Raw genomic sequence first — 27,279 nt, forward strand, 5'->3', positions numbered from 1 at the left:
ACGTCAATATCAAAAGCAGGTTCTGCGATGGGTCGGGCTTTAAAACGCCGATCTGGGCGTGGATGAGTCGAGGTCTAGAGGGGGGAGGGGCTTCACTCTGGGGGGGGTGAATTTTGGACAAATGGGGCAGATTCGTTCTGAAGTTTGGGGCCCCCCCCCACTGTCCACGTCAATCCTTTGGATGAGCTGACTCTGGTGTGGCGGCGGTAGGATCATGGTGTGGGGTTATCTCTCGCACGGGTTCACGTGATGAACACTTTCCAAACACCTGCATGCACACGTGAGGGGGGGGCGCACGTGGAAATGTGACGAGCGTTACACACTTGAGTGGGATGACTTTTCTTTTTTACATCGAACAAAATGGATGAAACACAAACACAGAAAACGCACAAAGCTGCACCTTGCAGACGAATACATGGTTTTTCTCGCGATCTGCTCTGCTGGTGTGTGGATTCAGGTTGTGGGGTCAGGTCCTGCCCCCCCCCATATCCGCCCCTCCCCTCCTCAATCTGTCAGCTACATTCAGTTCCATTAAAACACTCTGCAGAGTCCCTCGTTTTCTTTTTTCAGCTCGCCGCCTTCAAGGTTTCACCTTCCGGCGCGTTCCTCCATCTGAAACAATAACCGGGCCCCAGAGCTGGAGGGAAGAGTCCTTTAGTAGCTCCTACCGACGCCTTTTTAAAAAAAAAATCTTTTTCGCCACATGTGCCTGCAAAAACTCTCCTCCCAAGTTCCTTTGAGTTGTGTGAGGTATGACAGTTTCTTTTTAAGGTTGGATTCTATTTACAGCTTTTTTTTTTCTTTTCCCAAAACTGTGTTTCATAAAAAAAAGGAATATTACATATAAAAGAAATTTCTTTTTCGTTGGTTGTAAGTTCCTCCGGATAAAAAGGGACGGACAGGTGGACAGACAGACACATCGGTTGGCGTACGGACACAAACGATAGATGTGGAAAAGAAGCTCTCTATGTTACACTGCACACATGGTCAAAGTGACTATTCTTCTCTCATGACACAGAGCAGTTAAAGCCTCAAAATACAAACAGAAATGAAAGAAAACAATGACGAGAATGGAAAAAACACAGATCTCCGATCACTTTTTCAAGGAGTCTTTTTTTCTTGTTGAAGTCCTATCTTCTAATTTTGTTTCATGGATCATATTTTTTCTTCCCTCTGCAGGTAAAGCAGCATTACCCCCCCCGGCCCAGCCAGCTCCACCGATCTGTTCTTTACATTTCAACAAAGACGAGCTTCAAGGCTGCATCTCTGGAATGTGGGATCTCTGTCTGACCCTCACATGTGGGGGGGTGGGATCATGGGAGCAGGGGTTCCTTCCTCTTGAGGGTGGGGGGGTGTTGGTCAGCCATGTCGCCGTGATGCTCCTGCATGGTCACATTCTCACTCTACTTGACATTCAATGGGTGGTGCTGCTCCAGGGGGGGCTTTTAAAGCCCGTCTCATGAGTGGGGGGAGTCAGAGCCAGATGAGGTTTTTTGAGTTGAAATGACTCCAGTATTTGTGGGCTGGTGATGTTGGACAGAACCAGTGGCAGCTGTTAGCCTCTGTTACACAGAGAAGCCCGTTTGGGACGACTAATGAGTATCGATCCGACCTTGATGAGGCTGAGGACTGCTGCGGTAGTGCAAAAACTCCCACCAGCCTGGCTGAGTGGGTTCTGTGGTTAATCCGGCATGAGCTGGGCTCCAGAGGGGGCGATGTGGCGTAGAGCTGTGGATGGGTCTCTTGGGGGTTTGTTGTTCCGGGAAGATGACGTTCCGGTTTCTCCCTCCTCCTGCTCCTACGGCGGCGCGTTTGGTGACAGTCGGCCCCAGAATCGGAGGGAACAGAGCGGGCTTGGATAATCTGTGACATTCTTCGACCGACATGTGATGAAGTCCTCTCGTTACTTTTCACAAAAAAAAACAAAAAAAAACAAAGATGACACTTGGTCCCATATAAGAAAAGACATAAGGTGGGTTCCCTGGGGGATGGTCGGCCCTCAGTGGTGTTTCATCCGAACCAAGTGACAACTCTGAGGGTTTCATCTGAGTGTTATGAACGTAAAATTCGCACATCTGTGCCACCTCCACTGGTGTGTGTCCGTGTGTACGCTGTGGGCAGCTGTCCCGTGTCCACAGAGGTGAGGTAGTGCCTGACACCACAGGGCAGTATTGCTGCCCCAGCCTTGGGGTGTGTCCGCTTTGAGGTAAATGGTAGCCTTCTTTGCATTAGCCTGCTCTCAGTTATGCCCATGGTAAAAAAAAAAAAAAAAACAGAAAAAAACACCAAAAAACAAAAAGGCAGGTGCGTACGGAAGCCTGGAGGGGCCACGCAGAGCTCAGTCTGTGCAGACCGGACTCGGAGAAACCCTGCAGGCGCGGGCTGCACAAGTCAACACTGCGGCGCAGTGCATACAGTAAAACGAGGCGTTTGCGTTACTCTGAGGTGAAGTTGTGTGTTTTTGTGTAAATGTGTCTCGAACAAAGAGAGACGGATGTGTGCAACATGAGCTCTGCCGTCTTGCTGGTTGCGGTTGCTGCGCTCCAAACCTCTGTGGAGGCAGGAGGTGGAAGATTTACTCCCAACCCCCCTGGATCTGACGGCGCAGTGCGGCCCCCATCGTTCTCCGCTTCCTTCAATGTAGCAGTCTCTCTGAGAGAGGCGGCTTCATTGTCATTCACACGGCGACAAGCTGCTGGCACGGGCAGCACTGGCAATGACGAAGCAGATCTGCTCATTCATGTGTGTGTGGATGAGTGCGTGCACCGCGCGTCACGGAGCCGGTCCGATGACAAAAAAATGAAGGTAGGTAATGGAGCCGAGGTCTGCTCGGTTCTTAAAACCACAGTTTCATAAAACTGGAGCAGACGTCTATAAATATAGCACCGGAATCGGAGAGGAGAGGCGGCTCCGCCAGAGAAATGCTCAGAAAAGTCCTCTGAAATTTCAGTGTATGCTGAATGCCTGTATGACTGCGAGCAACATGTCACCGCTGTCCATATGTTCTGGATCCGCGCGTTAACACTTCTCCAGACGTAATACTGCAAGGTGTCACCAGCTTTGACACTAAAAACATGGGCTTTGAAACCGCCACTGCCAGGAGGAGGAGGCGGAGATCTACGACGAGTGCCGCTCTGAACGACTCGGCTGCGTTTGTGAGTTTGTGTCCATGTCTTGGCAAATGGCTGCAGCTCACATGCTCAGACTGAAGGGCTTGAAACAGGAGGAGAGGGTGTCCACGAAACATAAATGCTGTTGGCCTCACTCCCACGTTTGCTGGTGCGTCCGTTCGGGTTATTGACTCCTCCCCCCGTCCCTGACCCGCCTCACAAGTGATGGCTTGAGCCCCTTTCCCGCTTTTGCGCAGCCGTCCTCTTTTTCATTGCACCGCGGCAGCTTGGTTTCACACCTCCTGGTCCTCGAAAACCTCGAGGAAGAGCGGGGGGAAGAGTTCGTTGGGACACTCCACCTTCATGTGGAGGAAGCGGCTAGCGTGGCACGCGCCGATCATCCGCAGGTCCGTCACCTTCATCAGCAGCTTCGGCCAGAAGTGAGGAATGTTGTGCTTGCGGTAGTTGATGTAGTGCTCAAACGCCAGCAGGTAGGTCTCCTGGCACTTCTCGATTTTGTCCACACAGGTCAGGCCGGAGCGGTCTGAGGGGGAAACAGAAAAAAGGCTCTTAGTTTACAGCTTAAAGCACAACATTCAGTTTATGTCAGAAAGGTTTGCCTGCAAATCATTATGTCTGACACTTGCAGCCGAAAATAAAGTATTATATTATTATATAAATATATCTTTTTTGTCAAAAAGATGTTTTATGAACTCTTGTATTTATTTTGTCTTGTGACAACTGTTTGAGTGAGCTCGATCTCTCCACAGTCACTCATTTAGAAACTCCAGAAACTTAGAAACTCATTTATTAATTTTATTGATTCTGATTCTGAAACTCATTTCACTGATCTGAGGGCTGCAGTGGTTAGCGCTCTTGCCTCAAGTCCAGGCTGGGGGACCTGTGTGGAGTTTGCATGTTCTCCCCATGCATGCGTGGGTTTTCTCCAGGGACTCCGGGTTACTTCCACCGTCACAAAAAACATGCTTCATAGGTTAATTGGTGACTCTAAATTGTCCCTAGGTGTGAAAGTGAGAGTGAATGGGTGAGTGACAGACTGGGGACCTGTTCTGGGTGTACCCTGCCGGCACCCCCGTGACCCTGAAAGGGACAATCGGATAAGACGATGAATGAATGAATAAATGCATATACTGATCTGTGGTATACCCCAGGGATCCATTTTATGCCCCACTCTTCTTAACTTGTATATGCTGCCACTTGGTGATGTCATTAGGGGACACGGCATAGATTTCCACAGCTATGCTAATGATACTCAGCTGTATGTGACTATAGCCTGGCTTCCACTGAGCAGTCCGGTATGGAAGGAGTGGAACGGGACGGTCCAGTTAATTCTGGTGAGCGTTTCCACCAAGTTAAGCCTCGCTTCCACGGAGCGGTTTGTTTTCATAGCTCATGTGTGGCGTAGACCGCTAGCGGGTCATTGCGTCACTGTAGTGTGACAACTAGTAACAACGCAGCTCATCTTTTTCTTGCTTTACTTTTCTACATTATCTATAACCGGACTTTAATGTTGTTTGAAAAAAGATTGTAGGAGGCTAAGAAAAATACCTCCGTGAAGAGGAAAACAGAAACGCTAGCTTAGCGCTATATTGGTGCTTTCTAATGTCGGCAACAGCGGCTCCGCCCCAACCATCCCGTTCTATTTTTCTATGGACCTACAACGGATTGGGGGCCCTCAAGAGGTACTGGTCGGAACAGTTTAATGGGTCCATTTTACAATGGAAATGCTCAAAATACCGGACAATTCTTGGACTGCTCAGTGAGACGAGGCTTTAGTCTCCAGATGACCTAGATCCCATTGACAAACTTCTTGAATGTATTACTGATGTAAAAGATTGGATGGTAGCTAATTTTCTAAATAAAATCTGCTTAAAAACCTTCTATTCTCTGTATGTCTTGCAGAGTATGTATAGCTTTAAGAATCCAATCATTCACAAAGCTGACCACTAGAGTAGTTCATTGTGCTCTACATCCTGTCAATCAATCTCTTTTGTGCCGTGTTTCCTGAAGAGAATTTGTTCAGTTTGCCACATCTTCGGTCGCTATGAGATCTTTGTTTTCATTCTATGACACTGGACTTATCTATAATCCCACTTTGCAGATTTCACTTATCACGGGCTATTTTTAGAACGCATTCTCGTAATTAAAAAAAAGGTAATGACTGTATGTCACATCGAAATAAATCAAGTATTTACAACTACTTGTAAAGGACAGATATCCACATGACAACATTCAACATAACTGCCTAATAAAACATTTATGACACAGCAAAGGAACCGCTTTTAATGTTAAGCAGCTGAAGATCAGAACTAAAATAAACAAGCTTTTAGATTTTACTTTCTGGCAAATATTTAGTTTAATATTTGTATTTTTTTAAGATTTAATATTGCCCCATTCTGTTTCGAAACCAGAGGAAATCTTGGTCCAAAAAGCTGGTTCTGCAGCAGGAAACATGAACAGAAGCAGAGTAACATCGTCCACTGGAGAACAGTTAAAGACCTTAAAAGGCCTCATTAGTAAATGCCAGGACTTTACCACTGTCCAGAGGATTTCCAAACAGTAATATAAAAAATCAGTTGGCAGAAGTCAGAGTTGTAAGTTAGGATGAGGACACTGAGTTGCAGGAAAAAATAGTTTAGAAGAAGACATTGGGAAGTCATTAAGACTGATGTTACTCTTTGGAACAGGAGACAGGGCGTATAAATTAGGGGTGTGTGTTGGCAAGAGTTTGGCGATACGATACATATTCCAGTATATGTGTCACGATACATATCCCAAAATTTGATTGTGATTTAGAAGAAACTCCATCAGAATATAAATACACTGAAGTTCAGTAGAACTTTGGCCTACTTTATTTCATCAGCATTTTGACTGAAACTCTGGACAGTGGGCCGGGTTTCACTCGCTCTTACATGAGCCACAAAGCACCAAAACCCATGTGATTATAAATTACCAATACCAATTTTGGCACAGATTTTCAGTTAAGTATTCATCCTTAGTTAAGAGTAAATTGTATATGTCTCATTTAGCTATGTAACAACAACAACAACTGGATCATGACATCACAACACAATAATACGCTAATTATGGCTAGGTTGATAAAATCAAATAATTAATCTGAATCGATCTAAGCTTAGTAGATCAATAATAGATCCATTACAGTAGAGATTGATATGACACATTATGCTAAAGCCCACTATTTTGATGCTAACGTATAATGGTATTTCCCATAGGACTGCTAATGCTAACGCTCGGTCGACCTAAGCATACATTGCTGATTTAATGAATATCTTTATAAACTCACATACATGAATTTTCAAAACTCTTTTTAGGAAATATTTGTTTAAATTAACCATTTGTGTTATAAAACACTGTTTTTTTGCTCATACTTTCTTCTTCTTCTGCATTAAGAAGCAATGCTATAGCACAATCGCCACCTAGTGGCCAAACTGAACATTGAAAAATTGGAAACAAATCGATCCAGGCTCTGGTAAATCGAAGCAAATTGTTTCTGGAAATTACTGGCGATATGCAGCCCAAACACTAATACAAGTAGTTCTCGCGAGATCTTGTTCTTGTTTTGGTGTGTGTAGAGCTGCTCATAGAAACTCGGCGTGGTGTGCTGCCAACTAGTGGTCGGGGGGTCAACTGATAAACAAAAGTAAGAAGCTCAACTTTATGTTTGCTTATAAACAATTAAATATTGTCTTGGCAGCATTTTAAATCGATACAAATATCGCCAGATGAAGTATCGCAATATTTTACTGAATCAATATTTTCTTACATCCCTAGTAAAAATGGGTCGAGCATCATCCCATCATTGACCTAAAGCTAGTCAGATACATTAAACCGGCTAAAAAAACTGATCTTCTTGACAAATTTTTCAAATATATAAGCATTTCTTAGCGTTCTGTCAGTGTGTCTGCTTCTTAAAGCCTAAATGCCATTTTTGTTGAAAAGTTCCAGAAAAAAAGTTTTTTTAAAAGTCAAATATTGCCTCTAATTTGCTTTATGTGGACTTATTTTATCAGCATAATAACACTTTAATCCACAGTAGCCTGCAAAGACAGAAGTGCTTAATGGTTTGGAAAATGAACAGTCGAGGAGTCATATTTCTCCAGAAAGAAGATAAAAAAATTTGCATTTAAATGACATAAAGCAGGACTCCACATTAATGATATACTAAGTCGATGCACAATGAAGGCGTTATCAGAGAGAAGCTTCAAGTTTTTACAAATGTATGTTTGAATGATGAGCGTATAAGTTGTGCTCTTGAATCTACCTGAGCTCATTAGAAGCACAGCCTGCAGCAGCGCCACCTCTGTGTCGTCCAGGTTGAACTGCGCCAAGCTCTTGCCCAAATCAAAGATGGCGTCGGAGACCACGCCGAGGCCGCCGTTCTTCAGCTGCTCGCGCTTCACAGCCATCTCCCCGCTCAGCGTCAGCGTCTCGCTGTCTGGGTCGTAGCGCATGGCGGCTCGCAGGGACATGATCTCCATGCAGCAGCCCTTCAACAGGATGATCTGGTCTTCACAAGGCAGCTGGGGGGAGAGGTTCCTGCTGTTATCACTCCATGCTAACACATTGAAAAGGTGGAGGTCTGGCAGTTCTTTGGGGTAACAGAACATTATATTCTTCCTATAATCAAATTTATCTTGAAAACCTAAAACATTCAGAATTATGCGTTTACTTCTCCAGAAGTGACTTGCTATTCCTAACAGTAACAACAAATCTCTGTATTTTATTACTTTATGAACCCCACTGAGATGTTTTGGGGTGAGCTGGACTGAAGGGTGAAGACAAAGGAGCCAACAAGTGCTTAACATATCTGGGAACTCCTTCAAGATTGTTGGAAAACCATTTCAGATGACTTTCTCTTGAAGCTCATCAGGAGAATGCCAAGAGTGTGCAAAGCAGTTAATCAGAGCAAAGGGGGCTAGTGAAGACACTAGATTATCAAACATGATTTCAGGTTTTTCCCCGTTTTTTGATACATAACACCATATGTGTTCATTCATAGTTGTGATGCTTCAAGTGAGGATCTATAATGTGAATAGTCATGAATATAAAAATAATGCATTGAATGAGAAGGTGTCTCCAAACTTTTGACCAGTACTGTATGCTAACAGGAAGACCATCTGGTTCTTTCCTGGCCATTTTGTGAATTCTGTTTCTCCAATGGATTCACATTTAGGTACAAAGTTTCTAGATGCAAACTAACCAAACTAAATAACAGAGTGAACATATTGTCATTCTTTACCCAAAGAAGGCGTCGTTAGTCACGCAGGTGACCAAAAACTCAACAACCAGTTCATTTTTTTACAGAAAGGAAGCATTTCTACGAAGCACAGATAACCTCAGTGAAGTTAAATGCAACAGCGTTCATCCACAACTAGAGATTGTAGTGAAAGTTGTTTTTTTGACAGGACAACAGTCTAAAGCTCAGAGCAAAAAAATAACCCAAAACTAAAGGATGGAACTATTGAATAATGGTGTCTGAAACCAAACTAGACTGAGACTTTCAGATTTAAACATGAATAGACCTTTACTCTTCCCATTCAGCTTGACAGAAATCAGAGGATACTGCATTGATAAAGACAGCTTTCAGTAAAGGCTCTTTGTACAGGTTTATTTGTTTGTAGAATTGCTGGAATAACTAAATTGACTCCATTCTGTGATCAGGCTGTGAAACATAAATAAAGAACTTGGATTAAATTTGTTACCAGCGAGGAACACAGACAAACCCTGATTTATGCGGACATTTGTTAAAACTTGCTTCATCAAAGCTGCAGACTTGAGTGTGCTCAATTATCCCACCTCCATGTAGGTTGTTTCTCACCGTGCTGCTCCTGACAGCCGAGCAGATTAACCGTTTTCGCGGTCTTGATTTGTCTCGTAAATCTGCGACTGGGAGCAAAGCTTAAAGTAAAGGCTTTTAATGCGTTTACTGCGGCGTCAATGACGAGGAGAGAAGCGGCTTCACTTTTACGGACTGCAGCTTTGTCTCTGTTTATCCCCATCCGTCGCTGATGGGACAAAGATTTCTGTATGAATTCTTTATCACTAGATTTTTCCAGCAACTGTGACTTCAATTAATCATAGAAGGTAATCTTGGATTTCCAAAGCGTGACGACCTTTATCTTAAAAATAAAGCAGTGACCCATGTTCTTAAACGCTGTAATGGATTACAGTCACAACTTTTCCTCCTCCATGATTTATGTCGGAGCAGCTTCCTGCTCGTGCAGCTCTTTTAGAGCGGCTGTCACGCTCTACTGTAACTCAAACCTCCCCGTAATTATCCAATCACATAAAGCCTCATTACGAGCAGAGCCATGATGATACGCTGCCAATTAAAGCAGCTGAGGACGCGTCTGGGTTAGCTTTCTGAATCTGCAGAAAACACAGAAATAGTCAACATTTTAAGCTGGGAAACTCCAGACACACAAGTGAAACCATTTGAGGATTTCAAACTTTTATTTTTTTCTCTGAGTTTATATTTAGAAAGAGGCTCTGATTGACCAAAACTGTTTCCCACAAACTCAATCAGCCCGGATGAGCTCAGTGAGAATCTGCAGCACTCACCTCAGAGAACATGGGCAGTTTTTTGGCAAAGTCCACGACACGGGTGATGGCAGGGGTGATGATTTTGGTGAACTCACTGAAGGCTTCCAGATCCACCTTGTCTCCGTCTGACGTGGGGGCAACAGGAGACTGGCCAATCTTCTCAGGCTGCGGAGCGAAACAAAGGAAGAGAATAAGGAAACCGGAGCACATCGACAATCTAAACAATATCATGAAAAGATCACAACATTCTTACGTTTGAGAGAGCTTGATTCATGAGGTCCGTCTTTCCTAGAAGTGCTGTAATCTAAATCTTGTGTATAGACATGTCTGATTTTACTCTATTTATTCTCAGTCTCTAAGTTTATATTTCCTGATGTTTCTTGGACAAAAAACAGTTTTTTGTTTTTCATATTTCTTGAACATGTTTAAATCTCCAGCAACAAGAACGACTCTGCCACAGGAAGTTCAGAACCTCCAAATATTTCAGAAACTTTGGAAAATTCCATCGGGAATGTGGTCTGGAATGAGTTGGCAACAGTTGACGCTTTGCGAGGAATGACTCTTCCTTTAACAAAAGTTCAATCTAGAAACCAGAATCAAACCAGTTTGGAGTTCAGAGACAAAAACGTGCAAATTTTCTAGAGAGAAACATTCCCAGAAAATCAAAACCTAAATCAAGTGCAACAATTTAAATGAACTAATTTAAATGAAAAATAAATTCTCAAACCAGCCACTCTATTCAGACGTTCCTTAACATCTCATATATGCAGATTCATTTATTAATCCAACCCAAGTTCACAAAACTGATGTCTATGACAGGATGAGGCCAAAGTGCAGCTGTTGACCTTCAACTATTAAGTGAAGGTTTTAAAGTATGGCTGTGAGAGGTGATGATTGTAGCTTGTTAGTGAGATTGGAGTATTAAAGGAACAATGACCTTTGCTGCATGTCAAAGTAGTGCAGAGGGAAATAGCGATTTAAGCAGAAAGCTAGTCTTTAGCAGGGACACTGAGGAGAAAAGAAGCAAGATGTTGTAATTGCCAAGTTCAACTCCAAAACTCCTCATAGTCAGATTCATTATTAAATGTGAAGTTGCAGCTTTCATCCAGAAGGGAAACAGATCAGACATCCGTTTGGAAAATCAACTATTAGTGAACAGTAATTGGAACAGGCTTGTGAAGACTTTTCTGAACAGCAGGTCAGAGATAAGTGGAAAATATTTGAACGATTTGCCAATTTTAAACCTGGGTTTAACCCATGAAAAGATAAATAAATCACAAGTTAAAACTTAAACACAGGAGATGTTGCCGGGGACACCTAAATAACACACGCTCCTTGACGTACTACAACTCTTCAACTGTTTAGTTGGGTCAGCTGATTCTGAAGAGGAGAAAAGCAGCTTTTCATATTTGTGCATAATGTCAACACTGGAGCTAAAACTGGAGTGTTAAAGGGTTGCACCCCAAATGTATTTTACCTTTTATCAACATAACATGACTTTTGTGAAGTTTGGACATTTCAACATGAAATAAATCCAACTATAGTAGGCTTTGGAGAGGCAGAACAACAGTAGAAGTGTCTCGCCAAATCCAGAATGTATGCAAAATGCAAAACCCAAATTACATAAACATGGCGGTAGAAGAGTGATGATTTGGGTATTTTGAAGAAAAAAACTCTGGCTCCTTGTGCTTTTTACTCCTTTCCACAAAGTTCTTACGAATTGCAAACCAGGAAGGACGAAAATGTCAGTGAGCAGGTGATCAGTAGAACTAAGATTTATAGAGTACAGTTGCGTGACCCTTAGGTTAGGACTGTGAAAAGTGCTGTTTCACACTCTACTGACAAAACTTTGTGTCAGAGCAATAACAATTTATTCAGGATAGGCTCCAGCCCTTGAAGAAGTATAATAAAAGTACAGTAATAATGGCCGAGTCATCCATCACGCAACACAAGGGAGGCCGACTGCCTTAAAGGATTTAAAAAGTTGGACAATTTCTCTGCTTTGTGAGCCTTCACAGAGTTTTATAATAATTGGAATAATAACTGATGGATGCAACTCTTTCCACGAGAGAGTCAAAACAAAGCAAGGCTTTTCTGGTGGGAGTCAGGAAGCATTTTTCATTTCAGTGTTGATGCAATGGATGTCAAGAGAGAGAGACAGAGGGGGTGGTGGGGGGGTAGCAGAGGTTTATAAAAGCTGAATGCTCCCTCCAGAACAGATACAGATGGCAGCAATACAGTTTCAAACAGTTTCACATTGTTTCAGCGGTTTGTTTTCCCATCATTCTCTCTTGATCGTAATGAGATTAGGGAAAGCCAGAGAACTGAAAAATTGCCACAAAACTGTCCTTCTCCAGGAAAATATTGTTTCAAAGCAAAGTCCATACAGTTTGGTTTGCCTGCTCTTAATTTAAACAACAGATTTGCTTTAAGTTAAAACTGTAAAAGCAAATATGTCCAACATGTCAAAACATGAGCAATAATGATAAGATTTATTAGAAATACTTTTCATAGGAGGAGAATGACTGCAGTTCAACAAAAAAACAAAGTTTGTGATGAGGTCAGGATGTTTTTGTGGTTTGATTAAAGTGACAAACGCTGCAAAAATCTCCACCTTCATATGGTTTTGGTTTCACACTGCACTTTTGAGAGTGGACCAAAACCACATCAAAAATGTCACAGAATTAGATCAGACAGCAGCTGAACAAGGCTGAACAAGAAGAATGAAAAAAAAAAACTAAAACGAAAAATAGAAAATAGTAAGAAAAATGTTTATGTTACTCTGAAGTTAAAAACAGAATAAGAAATTTTTCAAGTATATGTATATTCACATCCAATTAAGAATACACTAAAGTAAGTAATTGCATCCGTATTCATTTGTAATGTATAGTTAAACACATTTATCTGGTGATTAGTAAGAGAAGCATTATAGTGATTCAATGGAAGCAGCTCAGTTTGTTCAGCCTTAAAGCAGCAGGGAGAGAAAATGCCAACAATGTCAATCCCTCACACATTTCAGGTACATCAGCCTGTCACTGGTTATCTCACGGTGCTCGTGTGTCACCCTCTGACAATATCTATAGATAGGCCATAGCAGTCCTTGCACAGGATTTTGGGGTTTGAAAAAGAAAGAACAAATCTTGATGATGTGCCTGCGTCTCACTCTTATGTTCCCCACGACTCCTATCCCATAGCATGACCATAGAGAAAACGTGTACAAACATTTTTGCTCTAGAGGCTCACTGAGTGGTCTACGACCCTGATATTTCCTGCAGACCACCTGGTGTCCTGTACAGGTTTAGCTATTTTTTGATGACAGTCAGTCCGTATCCACCCATTGTGACAAAGACCTAGCCCAGGAGTAGGGAACCCTGGTCCTCGAGAGCCGCCTTCCTGAATGTTTTCCAATATACCCTGCTCTGGCATGTTCTTACTGGCTGAACACACCTGAACCAGTCCCTACTCATGACTGATTACCTAGCCGAATAGGGTTTCTTCATCAGGTGCAATACAAGAATTGATGACCTGAACAAGGCAAACATCAAAATAAACCCCTTTTTCTTTAGTGTTCCACACAGCCTATTTTCGGACATTTTATTCTTGTTGAGGAAAGTTATCTATAGCTGTTTCTATGCGATCTACCCAAGTGTGGAGTAGGTTTTCTAGAAATGGGTAGTGTTGAGTACTATACAAAAAATTGATGATCTATGGCAAAGTCAAACCTTGAAGATACACCACTTTTTCTTCCGTGTTTCATACAGATCGTCTAGAAATGGGTAGTGTTGGGTACTATACAAAAAATTGATGACTTAAAACAAGAACTAATGACATGACAAAGCGAAACCTTAAAAACATAACTTTTTCTTCAGTGTTCCACACAGCCTATTTCTCAACATCTTGTTCTTGTAGAAGAAAATAAACTATATCTGTTTCTATAGTCTACCCAAGTGTTGATGGTAAACAGCTGTGTGATCATGTCCTTTCGCACTGATGTGTCAAAGACCTCATGAACTCTTTACGTCTTTCAGCCTGAACTTCTCCAGTATCTGAACTTTGCCTGCAGTATAAAACCCCAAAGCTCTTTGATTTGCCAGCACATGCTGTTTTTCCTTTAAAACAAACACAGCAAAGAGAAAAGAGTTCATCTGTATTTAGGAATAAAAGGAAACTCATAAAGAACTTAATCCCAGCTCAACAAACGCCTTTCATGAGCTTTGACACCCCCACAGACCACATACAGAGAGCGCAGATATTTATTTGTGCTTGTAAAAGTTCTCTTAGCTCTATAGAAGGGCTCACATGTTATTTCTAGGTTTTGACAAGTTAGGCATGACACCAAAACAAACCTAAACAAGGCTGCAATGTGCTAAAATTACCAAAAACAAAAAATTGTAGCACAAATAAGAACAAAAACTGGTTGGACAAGACACCTGAGTTAGAGCACGCTCAGACAATTACAATAGAAAAGCATGAAATGTCCCACCTGCAGACTTCACAAATAATAATCTTTATTTACGTGTCTTTAGTCTCTTTTAAATCTCATTTAGGTAAGGAGTTAAGGATTAAATAGCCTTTCATACTGACCAACACTTACACCATGAGGTCAGTAGTTGATCTGAGCCAATTGCAGTTATCCAGATGTGAGGAAAAATCTGGCTTTCAAGCTCACCTTTATTGCAAAGACATCTCCTTTGAAGATACGTCATTCTGAAGGATATGCAGACATCTGACCTGCAGACTTTTCTTTCTTTACCTGACATACATCACCTGCTACTAAAATTTATCAAACACACTGTACGTTATGATGAAGACGATAAGATCTCATGAGAACCAAAGTGGAGGCGCGTTGCTCCAGAAAGCTGATGTTTTCCACTCGCTGCCGTCAACTAAAACCAGATGTTCCCAACGCACTGAATCACACTTGTTTCTGTTTCTAATTGCCAAGTTTGAGCAAAGAGGAGTTAGTAAATTGGCCGGGGAGAACATTAAACATTTGGTGAATGTTACCGCGGCCAGGTTCATAAGTTTAGGTCCAATTTAAAATGTGTTGGTTGAAGGGCTGCTGTGGAGCTTCAGGTTCTCAAGAGTAGTTTGTGACTTCACCTGGAAGTCTGGAGTCAGACATTTTTAAATGTGGAAGACATGTTCATCTGTTAGAAATAATGGAATCCTCTAAAATGTTAGTATATATATATATATATATATATATATATATATATATATATATATATATATATATATATATATATATATATATATATATATTTATTTATAATTTTAATATATATTTTTTTTCTGCTTGTTTTGAACTGTAAAGCCTTTAAGCTGCTCAAAGAATTAAAAAAATAAATACAGTATGATTTGATCAGTCAATTTAATTTAGTAAAAACAGTTTGTAATTATTATGGATATATTATTGTATGTATGTATATACAGTATATATATATATATATACATATATATATATATATATATATATATGTGTGTGTGTGGGGGTGTGTGGGGGTGTGTGTGTGTGTGTGTATTCACTGTTTCACATATTCGCAGTTTTTTTTAGTCACGTGATGTCACAAAATCTCCAACAACTCAAGACGCTTGTGTGAAACATTTGCTCCCGCAGGTGCAGCGGGAGCTGCGGGAATGACGGCTGAAGAGCAAGCCAGCCCTTTCGCTACGCAGACACACAGAGAGACGGAGACTGGAGGTTCTCCGCATTCGCAGATTCTGCGTTTTCGCGGAGGTCTACAATCCCTAGCCCCAGCGAATAAGGGAAGAACACTGTGTATGTATATATATAATTTTTTCTTCTGAATTTTTTTACTTATTTTTCGAAGTTTGATATTGAGAGTATATACTTGAAATATAGATTTGATTGGGTTGTGGTGCCATGTTGTGGCAAGAACTAGCTATGCAGCTACGAAACAAGTTATTAAAATAAAAAAAATCATAATTTAGTTTAATTTAAAGTAATTAAATTAACTAAAGTAAATTTTTTAACTGCTTAAATCATACTTTTAAAACATATATGTTTTTATTTTATTTTTTATTCAAATAAATCTTTATTCAACAGATCCAATAAGGATTTAATAATTCAATGAGGTGTTGTAAAAAGCTGTTTAATTAAATAATAAGCTGAATAAAATTGTAAATCTGACTCAGAGGATGATAAAGCTGTATTCAGACTCACTGTATTTTTTTTATATACATGTAAATGTGTGTGTATTTAAATGGGACTGTTGACATTGATGGATGCCACGGCTGCAGATTTTTACATATCCAACATCTCGGTGGCTGCTGTTGCATCAGCCGCATACAGTCTGTCATCCGTCACCGGCTCCTGATGTTGCGGGCCGCTGCATCAAAGGCAGGTTGATCTTTATTTGACTAATAGCTAAATTTAAACCGCTGTCTGATAATTACGGCCGCTCCAGCCTTCATACAGATGTGTTCGCATTTACACAGCTGCAGTGCGCAGCTGAACTAAATCTGCTCTCGTTAAAAGCTGCTTCCAGATGTGGGAGTCACACAGGGTGAGTGCCAGAACAGTGTGCAACAGAAGGGGTGCGTTCGTGTCTCGCTGCATTTGAGTGTGAAATAAAAATGGTTGTTGGTTTTGAACGATGCAGGCCAAAGTTCAGTGCGTATCAACGAGACCATCCAAACCACCGACAGAAACTACAGCGCTAATGAGCAGTTCTGGAGCCTGAATGAGCACAGCTGATGTGGATAGCCCTCAGAGCGGCTCAAATGTAGTTAATCCACTCTGTACAGCAACAGAAAAAAATACACAAATATAAACTAGAGAATAATTTAAAAAAAGGATAATCTGTAATGTTTTTTAGATTAAATGCTTTTTTTTAATTAAAGGTATTGTGATGTCAATTATTTTTATTTTGTACGTGTCAGAAGTATCATGAGTTACTGTGGGCTCAATTGTAGACTGTATAAGAGAACTGGACCAAGTAAGCGCGATGTCACCCATAGAAATTGCTTACTTCTGGCTCTTCACTTGCCATTTTTTTGCTTTAAGGAGCCATATATTTTCAGTAAGTTGCTCTGAGACAACGTTTCTATGGCGTCCACTGTTGCCAATCAGGAGTAAGCTTGTTGGAAGGCCACACCCCACCACTTGAAAGAAAGCCCAGCACCACATGGCATCTGACTGGTCCATTTAGAATTTGAGTAACTTAAGTATAGAAAAAATATGAAAAAATTTTAGAACTGACTATTCCAACAAATAAAACGACTGAATATTAACTGTTTTTTTCTCCATAGAAGTCTGTGGGATTTTGGCTTCTTGGATCCAGTGGGTACCGGGGGAGATGTCAGTCAGTCCAGTTCTTATATGCAGCCAAAGGCTAAACCCAATGAGCGTGTGAGTGATGGCAGCATGATGAATGTTCATGTGCAGCAGGCATGAACCAAATTATTTTGCGAACTTCGAAAGTGTAACATTGATGTGTTGCGTTGACGTTAGTTCCTCCTGTGTTTGTTTCTTTGTGTCCTGGTTTAGGAGACACGCCTGTGAGATGAGTTTACACTTTGAAAAACACATTTACTGGGATAATGTGTTATGCTGTAGTCTTGGTAAAGCCAGTAAAGGAGGGATAGATGATAAAGTGTTCCCTCGTTTATGGCGGGGTTATGATCTAAAAATAATCCTTGATTGCCGTAAGACCTTTCACTACACACTTTATAGATATTTCTCAGACAGACATGAACATTTTCACACTTTTGTCTCTTGTTTTAACTGTAAAAGTTCATAGAAAAACAAGTCCAGTATTATTAAATGAAAACAGATCTGATCGTGATTGAAGATTTGTCAGATGGATTGCATTCTGTACAGACGACATGTGACTGAGGAGACTAATTAACATGGCCAATCAGGATGCAGAACACAAAGCAAGGTAGAAAAGAAAAAAAAAGTATGCAAAATTGCACTTGCAAAACAGCGAGATTGTGAAAAAGGAAATATAGTTAGAGAACACTATCGAAGTAAAGGTAAGAAGATATAGTTCAAAATGGGTATTGATTTTGGGATATAGAAAATTTTGGAAACGTATCAAACCCCAACAAACCTGCCAACATCATAAGAGTATTTTTTAGTGAAAAAGTTGCTGAAACCGATCAGCTGGTCCCTTTTTTCTAGTCAATAGCTGAATTTGAGCAGTTTTTGGTGGGTTGTAGATATCTTATAACACCTGATAAATAACCACGGTGTGTGTTTTACTCCTTGCATTACCACACAGTTTTGTATAAAATGTATAAGAGTTGCAAAAGCATTCATTCAGATTCCATCACTGTGCTTCAGTACACATTTGCTTTGCTGTGCTACCCTACTGTCATAACTAATGTTATAAATGTAAAGACCATACATTTTCATAGGCTACTCTTCACATTTTGTGCACGCTCATAAAAGACTGAAGGATGTAGTGACATGTTTCCTGAAGAGTGTAAGACCCAGTCACTGCTGCTCTTATATTATACCAATCTCCATCCAGCAGATAGGCTTATCCCGGTTTGCTTGGCATGTAAATGTAGATATTCCTGCTTCAGTAAGTAAATGCGGGTGAAGCCTGTCAGAATCACATTTGTTTTTGTCCTTTATGTTGATCAGATGTAACAGCCGCAGAGCTCCTGTTCTAATGAGTCCTTGTTTCTTTTTTCTTCTTCTTTGATCGTCAAATTCTTACTTTCGCTCTATAGTAATCTATGTTCAAAAAAGGACAGTTTTTTTAATGTTTGCCTAAAAATTGCATAATCGTAATAAAGACCACCACAAATGCTTTAAAAATCTTATTGATTTAACCTCCAACCTTTCACTTTGCTCATAAAAAGCAGATCATAAATGCTCCCACTGACCCAGCAAACTATAACGTTTCTTGATAGAACTGAGCTCAGGTTCTGCTGTCAAACTGTTAACAGTGTGGAGGTGTCACCGATGGGCCGATGCATGAGCTCGGTGTCCATGAGGGGGAAGCCTGACACCCCACAGGGGCACTCTGACAGGACTTTCCAGGAGGAGTCTCTGCACAGCGTGAGAACTTAGTGAAAAACTCAGATCTCGTTTGCCAGCTCGGTCGTGACAGCTCATAACTAAGGCTTTTCCTTGGCTGACACAGGACGGCCGCCTGCAGAAAGCAGATGGGCAATCTATAAAAGGAGCCAAAGCAGACATGAAGGAGCAGAGGGAGAAAAGCTGCAGATCAGAGATGACTGCAGGAGAAAAGGCAGAGCTGCTTATAGGCTGGAAAGAACGCAGAGTAAAAGCCTTTCATTGGACATTTTCTCAAGCTGTGATGTTTGAGAAAAGTCGCTCTTTAGTAATGCTCGTTCAGCAAGATGTTTGCCAGCCAGGAAATTGAACATTTTCTTCCCCCCATCTGTGCATTGTTTTCTTACTGACTGATTCTAAAAGAAGTTAAAATGAGTTTTTTTAAATCTGTGTTCAAGGTTTAATTATCTGGGTGTTCATACCAGGAATTTACGCTTTTGTTTCCACTGCGCGCCCTGAGCGTTGGTGTTTCGATGCGCCTCCGTCACCATGCGGATCAGGTCCCACTCGTCCACGGTGGGTTCTGGACGGCTCTGGAGGGTTTTCACCATCTCCTCCTTTTTGCGTTTCTCCCTGTTCTCCTCTATCAGACGGCGTTTCGCCACCCGCTTTGAGTCGTCCAGCACCACTGCGGGACACGGAGAAACAAGACAAACATTTATGTTATATTTTTGATTATTCATTACACTTTCAGGTGTTTGTGTGTGAAGAGGAGACACTCACAGTCCATCGCCATCCCCACCGCGATGCACTTCTTGAAGCGGCACAGCTGACACTGGTTGCGTGTGATCTTGTCGATGATGCAGCAGCCATCGTACTTACAGGAGTAGGACGGGTGGAGGCTCTTCTGAATGGTCCTACGAAAGAAACCCTAAACACGCGGAATGATGGAAGATTAAATTATGCAGACTGCAGTGTTGTCCAGAGGGGGAGGTTTGATTAATATAACAATATAATCAGAGGCTTAATTAATAAACATCGAGGAAGAATTATATGCTGTGATTTGCAGCTAAAAAGACCATAAATAACTGTATATAAAATGTTAAAACTTAATTAAATCTAGTAAAAAAAATTATTTGGGCTTAAAACCGTACTTTAAGAAAATGAAGTAAACAAAAACCTAATACCTTAAGAGAATTGTATTAATTATTAATCACTACTTTAATAAATTAGTCAACGTGAGAGCATTAAATAAAATGCAGTATTTTTATATTACTTCATACAATCACAAAAGAGGAAAACACTTTTTACAGTTCTAAAATAATTATTTTTTATAATTTTATTTGTGTTTTCCTTTTTTAAGATGTTTATAGGCTTTATTTTTCAAATATTTTGCTTTTTGCAGTGTTTCAAACCATTTTCCAGCATTTTTTTTAGCTTTTGTTGCCAAAATAGCTGTAATAGTTAAAGCCCTGCAATTATGAATATCATTACTAATACAGAATTAATATATCATTCTAAAAATATTTCCCATACTACATGAATTCTAAGCAGGACCCAAATATTGCCTCTCGTATTGTGTAGCAAAAAAAATGGTGCGCAATATCAGAGCTATCCAGCTGTACACAAATGCATTTGAGTCAGATACCAGCTCAGACGAGTAAAATTAAGGCACTAATAGATATATAGATTTATCTGGAAGTGGATGCTTCACAACTGCAGTGGAAAGGGTAGACTTTGGCACGCCCATTTCAGTAGCTGCGTCATTTTTCGAGTATCCAGTTTTCATCTGCTCCTGATTTGAGTTAAGAAATACTAAGAAACACAGTTCTAATTGTTTATTTTTTATATAAGGTCACATACTATGAGAAAAAGGTTACAAGAACATGTTAAAAACCCCAAAAAGATTCTTTTTATTGGATGGAGTATTAGGGCAACTATAATAATATGAACGTAATTTTTTGAGAACATGTAAATTATGAAAATGAAAGTTGTAAAAATTGAAGAAACAAGTTGTAAAACTAAGATAAAGTGCTATATTTATGATTTAAAAATTCTTAATTTTATAATGAAAAAGTCATGTTTTTTTATTGTTATTCCATGGAAATAAAGTTGTACCTAAAAATAAAGTAAAGCAAATTAAGCAAGATTCTAGGTCAGTGTCATGTCCACCTCAATTCTTTTTAATTGTCTGTATCAAATTAAACAGGTAATGGTCAATTGTCTTTGTTAAAACAATTAAAAAAATAATAATAAATGTTACATTTTATGTTTAAAAAAAACACAAGACTTTTAACATAACAACTTTTTGAAGAAAATATTTACCACTTTATTTTTGGAAATTCTTGTATTTTGTTCAAAATGTTATGAATTTCTTCTCATATATATATATATATATATATATATATATATATATATATATATATATATATATATATATATATATGTTTGTTTTTTTGTTTGAGGTGGCCCTAATACTCCACTATGTAAATAACCTTTTTTTTTACTGTTTTATTGATTTTCCCTTTGATTTATCCTTTTTCCCTACATAATCCCTGCTTATTTTTTTCAAATGCTCTAGATGGTTGCTTTATAGATATATTTTTGGGGGTTTCATATTTCATATTTTACAACATTAAATGTTTTTTTGCTTTTACTTTTTTTTAAAATTTAATCCTAATTTTTTTTTTTTGTAATTTTATTTTCTATGTGGCACTCTTGACATTCCATATCCGACGCTGCATTCCAAACATTTTAACAGGGACACAGAAAAACATCTTACAGCACTCAGACTGCAGAGTAACACAGCTATGTCAGATATTTAATGCATGGGGAAGCTGCTGACCTCAGAGACCTCCAAACATATATTGTGTGCATTATAAATGCGGTGAGTTTCTTTACCTTGCAACCCTCACAGGTAATGCAACGGTAGTGGTAACCAGTGGCTTTGTCGCCACACACCACACATGGCTCATCCTTTTCGAGGTAGCTGGGAATATACCCTGAAACAGACAAGGATAACACTTTAGTGATTCTTTATCCAGGAAAGCCCCCGACTCTTTTCACTCAGCTCACCTGTCAGAGACAGGAGCTGAAGCCATGCTGAGCGCATTATAGAATGAAAAATTGAGGAAACTCTGGGGTTTCTGTCTCAGACACAAACGCCACCTCAACTCTGACCCAGTCGCTACGGTACCACTGCTCCTGGAGTCAGTTACCATGGTAACCAAACCAACTCTTTGGCAGGTTTTCATCAGTAAACTCTGCTCTTCCTTTGTCTTCTGACTTCCTGCTGATCTTGAAGCAGCTGTTGCACACACTTTCAATTCTTTGTTCATACAACCGAAATCAAAGAGGAAATCTCCCTTCAATCATTTCAAAGATCCCCGAGTCTTGGGAGCGCTGAATTCCCAGTTACACACAAGTTTTTTCATTTTTTTTTACCCTAAAAACACAAAAGTTTATGGACTCCAAGGTAAACAGTCATTTATAGGGTTGTAAACAAGCAGAAAGGAACTACGTGTTTTCAATTTCATCTTGATAAGTCATGAAAATCGGCACTCACACTTCCTGAGTCTCTTAGAGGAACAAACACAATAACATGAGGATGCTGCTGCTGCTGATCTCCCTGTGGTGATGAGAGCTGGGTGTGGCTGAGCTGGAGCTCACAGTACAAACACATCTACTTTCATGCTTCATGTGCATAGAGGTAAGACTTTTCCACAAACAGTCCTTTATTCTGCGATAAGAGGAAAGAAATATTTGATATCTACAGCTTAGGTACATTAAATAAGTACAATTCAAACACTGGTGCAGTGACTGACCCACAAGGAGCAGTTTTACTTATGTGATGAAGAACTGCAATTGCAGTTCAAATACATAACACTGAAAGGAAATCTGACTCCAAACTCTGCGACATGAAAAAGACTAAAGAGCTTTCAGTGGATTTAAGGGAGAAGATTGTAGGACTCCAAAACCATCAGCAAGAAGCTGGAGGTTAACCCTTTAACACCGGAGCTCCAGTGTTCATGTTCTTTGATGTACTGTAACTTTTCAACCGTTAACACGATCAGTGTAATTAAATATTAGAATATTATATTCTAATATTGATATTTTGAGGCCCCCACCTTAATATGAAAGTTCAATGTCTACTAAGCGATATCTTCTGCATGTCCATGCTTCTTTTATGATAGCTTTGTATTTGCTTTGTGATGTTTCAGCTTTAGGCTTAAAACTTTGTTATTGTTGTTGGATCAGAAAAGTCCTTAGCAGTAGATGCTAGAATCGCTAGCTCCTGTCGTATCACAGGACATGCAGAAGATATTCCTTAGTAGTACATAGACATGAACAAATGTTCAATAAACTTAGAATAGTCTAAAGTTATAGAAAGTGGACGCAAAAAAATATTTTTGGCACAAATGAATCCCATACGGCCTAGCCTCAGCCAGACTCTGCCTTCAGTGGCCCCAAGGTAAATTGATTTTGAGAACCCTGGTTTGGAGAGTGATTGGGAGAAGGTACAACGGTCAGATCAGACGAGAATGGAGCTCTTTGGCATCAACTCAACTTGTCGTGTTTGGAGGACAAGAAATGCTGCCCATGACTGCAAGAACACCATCCCCACCAACAAGCATGGAGGTGGGAGAATCATGCTTTGGAGGCATTTTCTACGCAGGGCACAGGGCTTCTTCATCGTGTCCACAGAAAGATGGGCGGAGCCATGTACATCCTTCCCTCCTAGAGGCAGGAGGTTTAAAGTAGGTCGTAGATCGAATAATGACCGAACCAAGGCAACCAAGGAATGGCTGAAGAAGCAGATCAAGATCATGGAGTGGTCCAGCCAATATCTGGATCTCAATGCTTTAGAAAACCTATAGAGAGATCTGAAGCTCAGAGTTGCTAAGCAACAGTGAACAAATCTTAATGATTTCAATCATTTGTAAAGAAGAGTGGACCAGAATTACTCATGATATGTGCAGAAACCTGCTAATCAACTACAAGAAACGTCTGACCTCTAAGAGTTTTGCCACAGAGTCTATCTGGCAAAAGGGATTCAAATATTTATTTTCCTCAATAAAATTAAAATCATCAAAGGATTGAATTCTTTTCTCCACTGTTTTTAAAGAAGGATGACTAGAGCTGCTGTTAAAAACAAAAGTATCCACAGTAATTACGGTCAGGAGAGACTTTTTGATTTCTAGTGATGATTTTACCATTTTCTGATGGTTCAGTATAATTTAACTTTCTCTGATCACATGTTTTTCAATAAACAGAAGCAAACAACATCAGTGTTTGGAAAGCTTAACAGAAAGTTTTCCTTTCTTAACTTATAGTCATTTAAATGATTAAAGTTTCACAAATAATAAAGAATCTTAAGTGCATTTCTTAGAGTTTATACTTGTACTCTACATATACGGTTTGTAGTTTATTCTGTCTTTTTTTTTTAAACTGATGAACGGAGATCATTTGTTTTTGTTCTATAGTGTCCTGAGGCTCCGAGTCTGAGCTTGTCATCTGCAGAGACACGGGAAATCACAGGCGTTTTATGTGCTGTATATGTTGCTGAGGAGCCGAGAGGGAAGGAGATGGTCCACTGCAAGTCACAAATAAATTCAGCGTGGGTGTTCGGGTGCAAACACACACAAACAAAGCGACTGAGGAATCTATGCGTGTCCACACATCCCCTGACTTTAGAGGAGAAGGCACGGGGTAAAAGTGTCTTACATGATCACAGAGTCCTCAGGAAGACCTGCAGGAACATTTACACTTGTGCTTATAAGTTTACATACCCTGGAAGAAAAAATGAATCTTGGTCATTTTAATAGAATATGAATAATAAAACAAAAAATTCCACTCATAGTTAGTGGTTGGGTGAAGCCTTTAATTGTTAAAAAAAACCCATAAAAAATCAGTTTACCCTTTTTAAATCATAATAACAGAAACTTCCCAAAATTAGCCTGATCAAAAGTTTATTTACACACAAAGGGTTTGGTAAAGGTAACCGTCCTCACCTGTGGCACACAACGGGCACACAAAAGATCTTGGAGTTCAGGGCTCCAAACAGACCCTCATTTAATGCTGCACTGATATTTCTGGATCCTAAGTCATGGGGAAACCTGTCAAAAGATCTATGGGAAAAGGTAACCCAGCTGTACAAAGTAAGTGGTGAAAGGCCTATACTTGTACAGCGCTCTATTACCTTCCTTGAAGGCCCAAAGTTCTTTACAGTCACAGTCCCATTAACACAATCACACACTGCCAACCTTCTACCAGAGGCATGGTGGGGTTCAGTGTCTTTGACGCATGGGCGGGCAAGGTGGGAATCAAATCCTCCAATCAGGAGTAAACTGCCCTACCACTGCACCAAGGCAATAAGAAGGGACCTGAAGAAAAATGAGCTGGATGGTCAAGTCGCCAGAAGAAAAGCTTTTTAGCGCAAGTGTAACCTTGCTTAAAATACGTCAAACAGCACAGAGACAAACCTCCAAACTTCTGGACCAAAGTCAATTGGAGTGATGAGACCAAGATTGAACTTTTGGTCCACATTTGTAGATCTAAGATTAAAATAACAATTCCTACTGTAAAACACGGAGGTGGACTGCTGATGGGTTAGGCTTCAACTTGGAGGATGCACATGGTACACACTTGGGCATTTCAACAATGATTCAAAACACAAGGCCAAGTCCACCTGTCATTGGTTACAACAGAATAAGATGAAGGTTCTGGAGTGTCTGTCTTAGACTCTTAATATTATTGAGCCACTCTGGGGAGATCTCAAGCGGGAAGTTCAAGCAAGACAGCTAAAAAATGCTAAGGAATTTGGGGTTTACTGCCAAGAAGAATGGTCTGCTTTAGAGAAAATAAAGAACCTCATCCACAATGATCACAAGAGACTTCAAACTGTTATGGATGCAAAAGGAGCCAAAACTATGGCTTAATCCAACCACTAACCATGAGTTTAACCATGAAAGGTTTTGTGTTATCATTTGTATTCTATGTAAACTTATGAGCAAAACTTTACCGTCAGTGATATCAAAGCAGAGAAAAAAGAAAAGAAAAAGTTAGAGTAACCTCATCTTCATCTCATCTATACTGATTTCGTTAAACAGTGAGACAGATTCCAGACAGACAACATGGATCAAAAACAGGGACACCAACAAATCCTCCTCTCAGAGTAGAGTTGGTTCTGTTGCGTTGGACAAACTGCAGCAGACGGGTCCCTGAGCTGCTCCGCTGTGGCAGCATTGGGAAGCCAAGCCCAAAATCAATACTACTGCAGCCTGCCCCTCCCAAACTGAGCCCTGCCTTACCTCAACCGGTACAGCCCAATAAGGTATTTCTGATGTTGCCCCCCCTCAAAAACAACAAAAAAACGACATGTACTTTGTTTCCTCTGAATGTGAACCAGGACGGTACAGGATAAGTAACGCCTCTAAATAATTATATCCGCCTGCAACTGTTTGCAGTGAGAGTCGACAAACAGATGCAGGCTGGTGGTTTTTGATGAATGTGGTCCACACTCCCACAGGAACAGGATGACATCATTACAGTGTAAATAATCCAGTCTCAGGCGGCCGTGGGCTAAAGGCAGACATATTGTCATAGTTTCCCAGTTCAGATGGACCATAGCAGCGAGGATAAAGATTCACAGAGTGATGTGGGGAGGCAGGCCGACGGAGGGGGAAATGAGTGGGAAGGACTCGGCTTTGAGTGCTATATTTCACTTGTTCTGTCAACTTGGGCTTTTATGAGCGCACCGCTCTCATCATCTCTCTCCATCCTTTCTTTGCTTTCCTCACTGAGCGCCAGACTCTCAGGTGTGACTTCCACATTATCTGATGCAGACAAAGCAGAAAAATTTGGGTTTTTTATGATAGCAGGGAGATCTTCTTTTTCAAATGTTAGTGTATTTTTTCACACCATAAGTCAGACTTGAAAGCCTTAATTAAAAAAAAAAACTTTTTATCTGGAGTGTCTTATATATAGAACAATTTTGGTTGTTTACTGATGTTAAAGTGATTTTGAGAGGTACATGTCAGTCTGTTATTTTTTTTTGAGTTGCAAACAAAGTTGTGTGTTAGTGTTAATTCGCTAACACAGCTACTGTACAGCTTTGTCGGATTGTGTTTTTAGCAAGGCTGGGAGTTAGCATCGTCACAGGAACATTTGTTTTAACGGTATCTTTTTATGTGTTGCAAACAAGGTTGGTGAATACGCTATTGTGAATACGCTAACACGGCTAACATGTAGCGTTGTCGGACTGTGCTTTATTTATTTTTTACTTACAAGGTTGAGGGTTTGCAAAGTTACAGGAATGTTTGTTTTAGCTGTATCAGTCTGTATTTTTACGTGTTGCAAACAAGGTTGGGCGTTATTGTGAATATGCTAACACGGCTAACATGTAGCCTTGTCAAACTGTGTTTTTTCATGTTACTTACAAGGTTGGGAGTTAGCATAGTCACATGAACGTTGGTTTTAGCTCTATCAGACTATATTTTTTTATGTTAGGTTAGAGGGCTACAGATATTTTGAATATGTTAACATGGCTAAGGTATAGCGGTGTTGGACAGTGTTTTTTTTTTTTTTTTT

The 27,279-nt window shown here is 40.2% G+C and overlaps 1 protein-coding gene across 1 annotated transcript in view; it reads right to left on the bottom strand.

Annotated features, from left to right (window-relative positions):
* Positions 1 to 457: 457 nt before the first annotated feature.
* LOC112154145 (thyroid hormone receptor alpha) overlaps positions 458 to 27,279 on the bottom strand; it is a 165,172-nt gene continuing 138,350 nt past the window's right edge. The window contains exons 6-11 of the mRNA XM_024284860.2: positions 21,592 to 21,692; positions 19,474 to 19,621; positions 19,173 to 19,378; positions 9,714 to 9,860; positions 7,414 to 7,672; positions 458 to 3,654 (exon numbers count right to left, since the gene is read on the bottom strand). Of these exons, the coding sequence (XP_024140628.1) occupies positions 3,404 to 3,654; positions 7,414 to 7,672; positions 9,714 to 9,860; positions 19,173 to 19,378; positions 19,474 to 19,621; positions 21,592 to 21,692 (1,112 nt within the window). The 3' untranslated portion in view covers positions 458 to 3,403. The remainder of the gene's footprint in view (positions 3,655 to 7,413; positions 7,673 to 9,713; positions 9,861 to 19,172; positions 19,379 to 19,473; positions 19,622 to 21,591; positions 21,693 to 27,279) is intronic.

This window comes from Oryzias melastigma, linkage group LG19 (assembly GCF_002922805.2).
Source record: "Oryzias melastigma strain HK-1 linkage group LG19, ASM292280v2, whole genome shotgun sequence".
NCBI lineage: Eukaryota > Metazoa > Chordata > Actinopteri > Beloniformes > Adrianichthyidae > Oryzias > Oryzias melastigma.